At 41.9% G+C, this 11449-nt stretch overlaps 1 protein-coding gene across 2 annotated transcripts in view; it reads left to right on the top strand.

Moving 5' to 3' along the window:
• Window positions 1-4183: 4183 nt before the first annotated feature.
• RFC4 (replication factor C subunit 4) overlaps window positions 4184-11449 on the top strand; it is a 14575-nt gene continuing 7309 nt past the window's right edge. The window contains exons 1-4 of one of the 2 annotated variants that reach the window (XM_070583374.1): window positions 4184-4552; window positions 6140-6289; window positions 7847-7925; window positions 11026-11105. In XM_070583374.1, the coding sequence (XP_070439475.1) occupies window positions 6159-6289; window positions 7847-7925; window positions 11026-11105 (290 nt within the window). In that variant the 5' untranslated portion in view covers window positions 4184-4552; window positions 6140-6158. Of the gene's footprint in view, window positions 4700-6139; window positions 6290-7846; window positions 7926-11025; window positions 11106-11449 lie in introns of both variants that reach the window. The other variant, XM_008508522.2, reaches the window with a different exon arrangement.

The following is an 11449-nucleotide window of genomic DNA, read 5'->3' as shown; positions in this document are numbered from 1 at the left end:
TTATTTTGGTTGTATAGATTGAGCAACACTCTTGTTTGCTGCCCATCTATCATGTCCCTCATGATGCTGTGCTGTATAAACCACCTCCCCAGCTCTGAGAGTCAGATCTCCCTAACTGCCTCTGACACTGCCACTTCTGATGACAAGTGTACCTACCTTGCTTTTGAGATTTAAGCATTTCCATCTGGCCTCTATTATTTTGGAATTCTATTGTCCCCATCAGACAATATTAGAAAACTCTGCTCTGTCCCAGCATCTCCTACCAGCAGCCTTGGTACAGAGGATGGCCGATCCCTGAGCTCCTTAACAATGCTGGAGCCCACCCCCCATCAGCACATTCATTGTCACTTTGGACACAAACACTGTATCCCAAGAACAGAGGGGGCTAGTGGTTTTGGCCTTACATAGTATGTCTCACTTCTCTGAGTCTTTTGATTTCTTCCCTCAGTGTTTACCACTGCAGTTCTGCCATTTCTACTTTACTTAGTGTGGCCATTGCTTTTTCCAAGCTTCCAGGGGCCAACCAAATACTGCCACCTGGGGTCTTTGCCAAAATATTAAACCCTGTGTCATAGGCTTATTCTCCCTTTTCCAACTTTATTTTCTGTCCCACTTCATCCAGCACAGTCCTATATATGCTCTCCTGCTTTACCAGTTCATGTTGCCCAGTCCTGCAGCTCCTTCAGCAGATAATCCTTTTCTACCTTTAGCCAGCCCAGCATTTCCCCAGCGGGGCTACATTGTGACTTAATCCTAGCTATCACTCTGGCAGTCGACAGTGGAGAGTACGGCAGACCATCAGGGAGTAAGGGGAGATATGTGTTGTCTTACAGAAACCTCTACATCATTAAGCTAACACATGCATCCCCAAGAGAGAAACATGACCCTTTAACAGGGAAGAATGGGCTATTTCTGTAGATCAACAGCGTTCAGAGAAACATGGAAATTTAAGATTTTCAAATGTATTGACCCAGATGACTCCATTTCAAGTCTCAGCGTCTCGAATTTTTCCAATCAGGGCCTAGACCTTGGTGTAGCAGGCTTGGTAGGGTTGAGAGTTTAACCTTCTCTGGAACTCTGCTATTTAGTTAGATCTGGCCCACAGATTTCTTTGCCCTCTGGCTGCAGGATATGCAAATAATTTTATATGCTGCCCAATAGACCTGCTGGCTTTCACACTTAGTCTGATATTGGCAATTAATCACCTTCAGTTTTTCATTTTCTTTCTTTAATGAATTAATGAGGGCCCCCCCAAATGACCATCCTATTCCAAACTTCTTATAATTACTATTTCCTGAAACTCCTGAGATATTGCATCTGTGGGTGCACTCCCTTCCACTGGCATCCCATTCCACTTTGCCGCTGATGAAGGTTTTAACAATTGCCACGGTATTCCAGGGGATCTCGGTGCTTCACTACTACCCGCGATGACAATTTGCAGCAGGCTGGCAGGTGATCCAACTTCAAAATTTCATCTTGGAGTGTTTTTCTAGGACCACTTCTTGTACCAACACTCATGGGTTGAATTCCGTAGGAAACGGAGTCTGAGATTTTGAGATTTGCATGCAGGTTTTTTATTGGGTGGTATTCACGGGACCAAAACATGAGAGGAGTCAGGGAAGGGGAGCAGGACTGGGCAGAAGAAGTCATACTGTGATGCAGGCACAAGAGAGATCTGGAGCTGGGACAACCTATGAGTTGTGCCACATAAGCCAAAGAGGCTAAGCCTTTATTCCCCTCCTAGACTAGTCCCTGGAAGTGGGCTGCCCCCACAGAAGGAATATGACTTTGGACAGTGTCTCTATTTGGTGGACGACAATTGCTGGAGAGGACTCAGCTGAGAGCTGTCAGCTGTTGACACTCCCAGCAGCTGGGGGAGTTAGTCTCAGTCCTGAAAGGTGGCACACCAGAGCATCCACTACACCAGCATTTCCTGATTTTACAATTGACACTGCCATCCACTGTCTAATCCTTCCCACTCCTGAGAGCAATTTTTAAAAATTTTCCATCCAAGTCTTTTCCTTTTCTAGTCGATCCATAAAACATAATCCAGGTACAGTTCTGCCTTGTCTGTTTCAAAGGGCAACACACCAGGCAGAGTTGTATTCAACTTTTGAAAGCTCTCTTTTAACATTGAAAAACTTCCCAAATCTCCACAAACCAATCATGGCCCAGTGGTTAAGTTTGCATGCTCTGCTTTGGCAGTTTTGCCAGTTCAGATCCTGGGCGCAGACATGGCACCGCTCAGCAAGCCATGCTGAGGCATCCTACATAGTACAACCAGAAGGACCTACAACTCTGTACTGAGGGGCTTTGGGGAGAAGAAGGAGAAAAAAAGATTAGCAACAGATGTTAGCTCAGGCGCCAATCTTTAAAAAAAAAAAAGTACTATAATAGTAACTGACTACCCATTAAAAAAATAATAATAAAAGCTATTATAAATTTAACTGGTTTAATCACATGAGCACCCATGCACAGTACAAAAAAAACGATATGCATTTATATAATGACCTTTTTGGTTCTGGTGACAGAGACAGTGCTTAGTGCCACACGAACTCATGAAACACCTGGGTCAGCTTGCTACCTATAGATGCGTTCAAGAATGGAAGGGCTGGCTGAGGGGGTAAGTAGAGGTTGAAATCCAGCCCAACCTCTAATCATCAAGTCCTTCACCCCATCAAGAGGCTTAATATACTGGAGGAATGTCGCACTTTTTCTAAACCAATTGCCCAAAGGGGCTACCATTCAGGTCTCTTTTTCTACTTAGGATTAAGGCATCTCTATGCCAGCCCTGGACCTACCCAGTGACTAATTACAAGCCTTAACTCTAGAGTCAGTCCTGGGTGTGGATTCCAGCTTAGTTTGCTGTTTGCCGTTAACCTTAGCCATCTAAGCCTCAATTTCCTTATCTATCAAATGGGATTATTATACCTCCTGTGTGGTTGTGGTGTTTGTTCAAGTAGCAAATGAACACCATCTACCTGAAAAGATCCTTGTTTTATGAACTTTATTGCGGTATAATTTACATGCAATAAAATGTAAAACATTAAGTGTACATTTTGATGAGTCATGACAATGTAAACCAGTGATCAGACAGGCAACCTGTCTGCCTTTTATACCATCCAGAGATTGTATCAGGCCCTGAGGGAGTTAGAAAATAGCATAAACTACGCTTAGTTAATCTGGTTAACCTCTTAATTAGGTTAGGCCTGGGGCATATGTTTTCAGAGCATACTACTTCTGCATAACACATCACATTGTCTGTCACTCTCCTAGGCTGTAAAGCTACTGAAGGCAAAGACCTTCCAGCTTGTTCCCTGCTGTATCCTCAGCACCTAGCAGTGTGCGGGCATTTGCTGCAAGACTCCATAAGCATTTGTTGAAAGACAAACGCATAAACATGTAAAGTTAACAAGAAGTATCATGTTGAGTTTGTGTCAAACAAAATTTGGAGTTATTCCTTTAGAGAAGACCCAGGTCAACTTTATGGGTTAGGGTAATCAGTAAAGGCCTGCGCAGAAGGTAGCACTTAAGATGGGTCAGATTTCAACAGGATTTAGAAAAAATTCAGAGCTAAGACAGCAATGGGGAAAGATAAAAGGGGTGTCCTCAGACAGCTGCCTAGAGCCCACAGTGCACGTAGCCTGATGGGGTTAAACATTATTTTCAATGTTCTAACTTTTATCGAGCGTCTGCACCACCAGATTTCTGGACAGGGCTTCGAGATTAGAAAATGACCACAGCTGCACGGCAAGATCCTCCCCCCTCAACAACGGGCAGACACTACGTTATATAATGGTATAAGCCATAAGCACTCAGAAGGGGAAGGAAAGGCACCTTCTTCAGACGTCTCTGCCCTTAAGGCACACACGGTTTGCTCCGCGACGAAGAACCCGGAGGGGAGGACAGGGATCTTCAGGGTGGCCTCTTCTGGCGAAGGATCAACTCCACCCTCTCCAATCCCGGTCCTTCTCTGGCGGTACAGCAGGTTGCAAGCCGAACTGTGTCGCCGCAGAAATACAAGTGAGACGCCCCATGACTATCAGTGAAGCTCACAGTGCGGTACAGGTTGTATCCAAAAAGAGAGTGGATCATTTGAGATCTTTGGTGGTCCACGGAACGCATGCCTCTCCAGCCGCCCTGGCGGGCGCGCGGTCACACATCCTCCCAGCCCACGTCCGCTGAGCACTCGGTTCGCGGCCCAGCGTCTCCTCCGGAACGGGTGCGCTCAAGTGCCCTTGACCTGCAGTCCCAGTTGGAGGGACGCACGGGGACAAGGTGGAACTGTGTTTACACCTCCTGAGTTATTCCCGCTCCAGTGTCTGCATTCCTAAAAGCCTGTGTCGCCTCATCTGTTTAAACACAAACCGGCAGCAGCAAACGGCTCCCTTACAAGGCGCGAGCGGCGGCCCGGAAGTGACGCGTTACGTGTCCGCGTACTCCCGCCCTGCCCTGCGCCGGCCGTTCCGTGGCGGGAACAGGGGCGACCGTGCAGACGGCTCCGGTTCTAAGTGTCGCGGAGGCTTCCTGGGCCTGATAGTCTCAGATTGGGGTACGGAGCTGGGACTTCGTGACCATCCCCCCCTTTCCCTCTCCCGGAAACCCCAGGAACGAGCCGTTGGCGTCCTCGCTGGGGAGACGAGCTGCTGAGAGGCCCAGGCAGTGTCCGGGAACGCGCGCGAGGACGTGGGGATAACAGGTGACGGACCAGCCGGAGAAATTGCGAGGGTTACCTTCGCCTTCCTCCATTTCTGCGGCCGTGATGCCCCTGCGATGTCTTCCACCTCCGTCTTAGCGCGCACAGGGGCCGGACGGGCGCCCCGGCCGAGCCACCTTCTGCTACCCCTGCCGCGCCCCTTCGTGCTCAGTACAGCATCTTTCAGAGCCCTGCTGTGGGCTGCAGTACGGTTCAGCAGCCGGTGGCAGGGATACAATAACGTTAAAAACCTTGGCGCTTTACAGATTTATCGATATATTTTATTTATTCAGTATATACCCATATGGCAAGCACAGAGCTATGTGTTTGCCCAATTCTTTTTATTTAATTCAATTGCCTTATGCAATAGGCCTTAGCTCCTTTAACAGAAGGGGAAACTTAATCTCGTAAATGATAATTTAGTCGCTGTTCTAGATATGGGAGAGGGGAGAAATACAGCAGTGAAAAACAAAGAATTGCCACTAATGCTGGGAATTTTCAGGCAAACTAATGATGCTTTTCTGTCTCTCAAAACAGCCTTCTGCTGCCCAGAAGAATATTCACCTGAATGTTAATAGTGATTATCTTCTGCGTGAGATTTTGCAAGAATTTTTAAAACTCCTCATGCTTTTCTGCATGATTTTTTCAGATAAGCACGTTATCAGAAAAATAGCTGTTTCCATTTTAAAAATAGAGTCCCCAGCCCTCCATTCCCTGCACAAAAAGGCCTCTGACATTGGGGCTGGCCCCGTGGCCGAGTGGTTAAGTTCGCGCGCTCCGCTGCAGGCGGCCCAGTGTTTCGTTGGTTCGAATCCTGGGCACGGACATGGCACTGCTCATCAAACCACGCTGAGGCAGCGTCCCACATGCCACAACTAGAAGGACCCACAACGAAGAATATACAACTATGTACTGGGGGGCTTTGGGGAGAAAAAGGAAAAATAAAATCTTTAAAAAAAAAAAAAAAAGGCCTCTGACATTAGCTCTGCCAGTCAGACAGGCCCTGGAGTGGAGCTCTAGGCCCAAGAAGAGAAGTGGAGCTTCTCACTCTGGTGCCGGCGCTCCTAATTGCCGAGTTCATTCCAGGGTCTAAGTTAGAGCTAGGCCAATGATTGAAATGGAGGAGACTATAGAGGCCCATAAACAGTTGGGCCTTAATGACATCAATTTTTCAAAAAGTTTGGAACTCTTAAAAAATTTTCTGATGTAAGATTTATCTTTATTCTCTAATTCCCTCATTATAAATAGGTTCTAAGTTCCTGAAGCACTTCGGCTTCTTTTATGTCCCTGTAGCCCTCAGTACAGTGTGTTCAGAGAGTGCTAGGTCATGGATGATGTCTTGATTTAGTAGTTATTGAATATCTGTGCACAAGGTCGTGTGTGCTTTCAGGCTGTACCTCCTCATAATGTTTTCAAAAGAGCTTTTCCTTTTCTGTCTTGCAGCGGTCAGTGTGAAGTAACCATGCAGGCGTTTCTAAAAGGCGCATCCATCAGTGCTAAACCACCGATGCCCAAGGATCGAGGAGTAGCTGCCACTGCCGGAAGCAGTGGAGAGAACAAGAAAGCCAAACCTGTTCCATGGGTGGAAAAATAGTAAGAACTGTCGTGTTTTTGTGGAAACAGTTTTGAGCACTTTTATTACTTAGGGGGGATGATTTTCTCTGTTTAGATGTTGTCTTTGAAAATCACCCAATTATGTAAGTCGTAGAATCTTGGAACCGAAAGTTACCTTAGATTGAGCCAGTTTAATTCCTTATTTTATAGATGAGCGGAGGTCTTCTCTGTAACTCAGGACTATGGTTTTAGCGGCTGGGGGACAGCAGTGAAGAAAACAAGGTTTCAAAAGTTGTCTGTAAGCTCTTGGTTAGGAGTTCTACTTAAGTCTAAACAGTCTGTTCCCGTTTTCATTACTGATAGGTGGAGATTGTTGAGTTTTTGTTTGTTTGTACATTTTTGGCAAAAACAGCACTCGAAGTAGCGCTTAAACTTCAGTCAGCTAAGTAATACTATGACAAGTAGTTGTAACCCCTGGTATAGCCTCAGTTATTACCAAGGGTTTGCAGATTACTTATAAGCCAAATAAGGCCCTCGTATGTTTTGTTTGGCACCAACAATGCTTTTAAAAATAGGAAATTTTACATAAAAATCTAGATTTTTTTTTAATTAAAAAAATTATAGAAGGGGAAACATAGATTTTCAGCTTCTCAGGAAGTTAGGCAGCAGGAGGTACACGTTCTCACGTGACAACAGTTAGGTGGACTTGAGTACTGCTTCTCATTTTGGGAAGGTCATATGTCCCTCAGTTCACCACAGTCCCTACTTTTTCTCTTGCTTTGCACTCTGCCCTCTTCACTTTTGTTATCTGCCTGGCCCCTGCAGGCATTTGAATATGAGACCCTGCTTTATAACATACAGTAGTTTTCCTAGAAAACATGATCTGACATAAAATGCCTGCCTGGCATTGACCTGATTAATTAGAAAAGTAGGGATCAAAGAAGAGCTTTTGATTAGTTAACTAAGCACAAAGCCTAATCTTAGGATTGGGAGCATAACTTTGTTCCAGCTTCTCTTAAAATTACAACTTAATGATGTAAGATGAAAATTACATATTATTACACTTCATATTGGTTAAACTTACTTTGTCAGCCTTCAATGAAGTGAATAGGTCTGCGTTTTTTGTGTATTTGGGTGATGAAGAAATTGGTATTAACCGATTAATGACTTAGTAACTATATATATGTAACCATATTAACCAAAATAGTTAGCTATCCTGAGCTTACTAAATGGTTCTCCCTTTTCAGTTTAGGTTGTATGATCTTGTCAAAAATCACATTACTTTCTAAGCAAGTGTTCACTTTAAATTTTTTACCAGTTGGCATTTGTGGTATAATAAAAAGTCCTTTTGCTTAATTTTTGTTAGCATAACAGATGCAAACTGCATTTGGAAAAGTGAAAAATTGTCTCATTCCTTCAGCATGTATTTGCTTAAGGTAAATACAAATAGGATTTCCACCTATTTTCAATCATGAAAGTTTCTCATTTCATTACCAAGATATGGGAATTATCATTGGTATTTTAGCAAAAGGAACACTTGAGACTTTTCTTTGGCTACTATAATATACTAAATAACCTCTCTTTTTTTTTTCCCAGTCGCCCAAAATGTGTAGATGAAGTTGCTTTCCAGGAAGAAGTGGTTGCAGTACTGAAAAAGTCTTTAGAAGGAGCTGATGTGAGTAGCAGATGATGTTTAATGCCATTTAGAGATTTAAGACTTAATTTATTCACCCTCTTTCTTCCTTTAGAACCTCCTGCCCCATTTAAATACTATGCTACATAGTATATAATAACCTTGATAACTATTTTAGCATTGATTGATTAATTCAACAAATATTTATTGAGGATCTCCTATTCTATCCTATGGCATTATTATAGAGTACTCAAGTATAGACCATTGAGCATACTGGATCCTTTTGCTCATGAGCTTTTATTTTGGTGGGGAGAGACAGAGAATAAACACGTAAGCCAAATAAGAGAATTATAGATGATGATATGTGCATATAAAGAAGAGTCAGAGGTCTTTGAAAGTATAATGGCTAATCCTAATTTTCAGATTTGATTTGGAGGCTGGCCCCGTGGCTGAGTGGTTAAGTTCGAGGGCTCTGCTTTGGCAGCCCAGGGTTTCACCGGTTCAGATCCTGAGTGTGGACACCGCACCGCTCATTAGGCCATGTTGAGGCGGCATCTCACATGCCACAACTAGAAGGACCTACGACTAGAATATACAACTATGTACTGTGGGGCTTTGGGGAAGAGGAAGAAGGTGAAAAAAGGAAGATTGGAAACAGATTTTAGGTGTCAATCTTTAAAAAAAAAAAGATTTTGTTTGAACTACAACACACAAAAATTGAGCATTTAAGTCTGCTTACAGTGTAGTGTCTCCTGCTGTGATATATGGGATAAAATATCCTTGAGTGACTTGCGTTTTAGATTATTCAGAGACGAGACAAACCCAGATGAAGAATTAGCAATTTAAAATTGTATATGATAAAGTGCTTTAAGAGCTCAGTGAAGGAAGGAGAGAAGTTGTAGATGAAAGTGGGATGTGGTTTCTGCTTTATTCCCAAGATTTGCTTCCTTACTCTCAACCTGGCTGCTTTAAATTAGAGGTTCTTTTGGTTTTTGCTGTTACCGTTCTCTTCCTGGAATTACATTACAACAGCACATATTTTGAAAGAAGTTATAAAACTATTTAAAATCTTTTTCTTTACCAGTATTTGTTCAGATTTGCACCAAATACCTTTACCTTTTAATTTTATAGTAGTATACAGTTTTAATTGCATAGTAATGTTTACATAGATGGCAGAACAAAATCTATTTTAATTGCTAGTATTCTCAACTCTTCAGGCAAACGTAGTGGGGTTATGATCTAGTTCTTGATTGTATACCATCCAGCTTAGGAGACTGAATCAAGAACTTTTCTTCTTTAACCTCTTGTTTAGTATTTTGTGTTTCTTTTCAGACTAAGTTTTGTAAAACTTAAAGATGAAGTAATTTTTTTAATTCTGAAGAGGAAAGGAAAATACTTCATCCCTTCATTTACTTTAAAAGGTTTTAAAGTAGAATTGTAATAGATTTTTTTCAGAAATCAATTTTAAGAACTGATATTCCATGTACAGTTCTTGAATGCACCATGTATCATACTGTCGTATAATGTACCGTTTAATAATTTTACTGTGTGTTAAAGAATTGATGTTATTGTATGTGATAGTGACCTGGATGAATCGTTACAAATATTGAGGTATGCATGGATCAAAATAACCTTAAAAACTTAAGAGCCTAGGACTTTTTTTGTTTTTGTTTTTAAGTAGTGAATCTCACAGTCTGGATATTAACCTATATGTTATCAATGTAAAGTAATAGTCTTCTAATGAATATACTTATATGTTGGTTTATTTATTTGGCACATATTGAGTACTACACACAATGCTGAGAATACAAATGTGAATAGAACAAATAAATGGTTCTTGACCTTCTTAAGCTTACCCTCTAGTGAAGTAGACATGTATTTTACAATTAAACCCAACTATTAAATAAATAACAATAGATAAATGCAAATTGCATCAAGTGCAACAAAGATGGATGAGAGAATAATGGAGGAGACTCACTTTAGATTGGGTGGTCAGGGAAGGCTTCTGACTTGTGAGGAAGTAGGAGTTGGCCGGGCAGGAATGAAGAATGAGACCCCAGTTCATGGAGGACGGCATGTGTGCAGGCCAGAAAGTGCTTAGCTGTTGGAGGTGATTGTAAGTTGGAAGCTAGAAGGTGAAAGAGGGGGCGAGCAGATCAGAGGTGGACATCCTTGTAGGTTATGGTAAGCAGGGTTGGTTGGTTTGTTTTTGTTTTTCTAAGTGGAGTGTGAATAGTTTTAGGTAGCAATCCAAATGGCATCTGGTTTGAATGAAGAGTGAACAGATGGGAAGGGGAAGGGTTAGGCAAGAGTGGAATCAAATAAGCCATCCTACCTAGTTTCCTATGTGCAGTGATGGCCATGTGTGAAAGCACATACTGAAGAATGTACAGTTTCGTAAAGGAGCTCATTGGAATTCAGTACATTTATTAATCTGTACCACAGATCAGTCACCTGCTTGATAGGGGCCAATCTAATTAGACTTAAGGTATAAAAGAAGATAGCTAATTATTTAATCTTATCCTTTCTTCCTCTGTTGACTTCTCCCTGATACATGCAGGCGTCCCTACAGGGTGCGTAATCATGATGTGGAGCACTGCCTGGCACTTAATAGATGCTTAGTTTTTAAAATTTTTTCTTCTTGGAATTTAAGCTCTTTCAGAGCCCTAATATATCTTTTTTACTCCTTTTTCCTCAGTGTTGTCTAAATCCAGTTTCTTTTTGGTCTCTTTCCCCTTTGAAGCAACTGACATCTTATAAAATATAAAATCTTTCCCAATCATGAGCAAAGAGGTGGCATAGGGAACTGACAGAAGCCTGGGATTCCCTTCAGAAATAAAGCTTTCTAATTCCAGCTTTGAAAATTCTACCTAATTAGATTAGGTTTAGAGCAATCATAAATATTGATTCAGCTTAAGATATTAGAAAGATGTCTTGGGAAAAAGTGATAGTATTATGTGAAAAAGCAGGGTTTAGAACTATTAATACTAAGGTACCAGTTATATTAAGAAATCTTTATATTCAGATATGTGCCCTCTCTATTAGGGAAGTCATTGCACTGTTCCATAGACATTTTCAGTGATCATTTTCATCTATTTGTGCCAGAATACAATTTTTAAAAAGTAAAATTTAACTTCTGCAGCTCCCTAATCTCTTGTTTTACGGGCCACCTGGAACTGGAAAAACATCCACTATTTTGGCAGCAGCTAGGGAACTCTTTGGGTAAGTTGAAATCTCGCTCTTTTTTTAAAGACCTGACGTAGGATATTTCTGGTACTGCTTTTCTTTCTCTAAAAATTTGCATTTGGTTTCTTTGCAAAGTTGTTGCGTTCGTTTTTGCTTCTGAATTTTTTGTTAATCCAGTGGCCCATTTCCAATTTCTCCCCTCCAATAAATTAGCTTGCCTACATCTTTTGTAACCTTCATTCTGAACCTTATTCAAATGTTTGTGTGTATTACAACATTGAGAACCTTGTGATTTTTTTCATCACTTTTTCATTGTGATTTTGGAGCCCAGAAGACCCAACCTGTCACTAGTCATGCCAGTAGTTTCATCACTCTTTTAG

The sequence above is a fragment of the Equus przewalskii genome, chromosome 18 (genome assembly GCF_037783145.1).
Source record: "Equus przewalskii isolate Varuska chromosome 18, EquPr2, whole genome shotgun sequence".
NCBI classification, from domain to species: domain Eukaryota; kingdom Metazoa; phylum Chordata; class Mammalia; order Perissodactyla; family Equidae; genus Equus; species Equus przewalskii.
The sequence above is the reverse complement of the archived record's forward strand: the minus strand, read 5'-3'. Positions and strand labels throughout refer to the sequence as shown.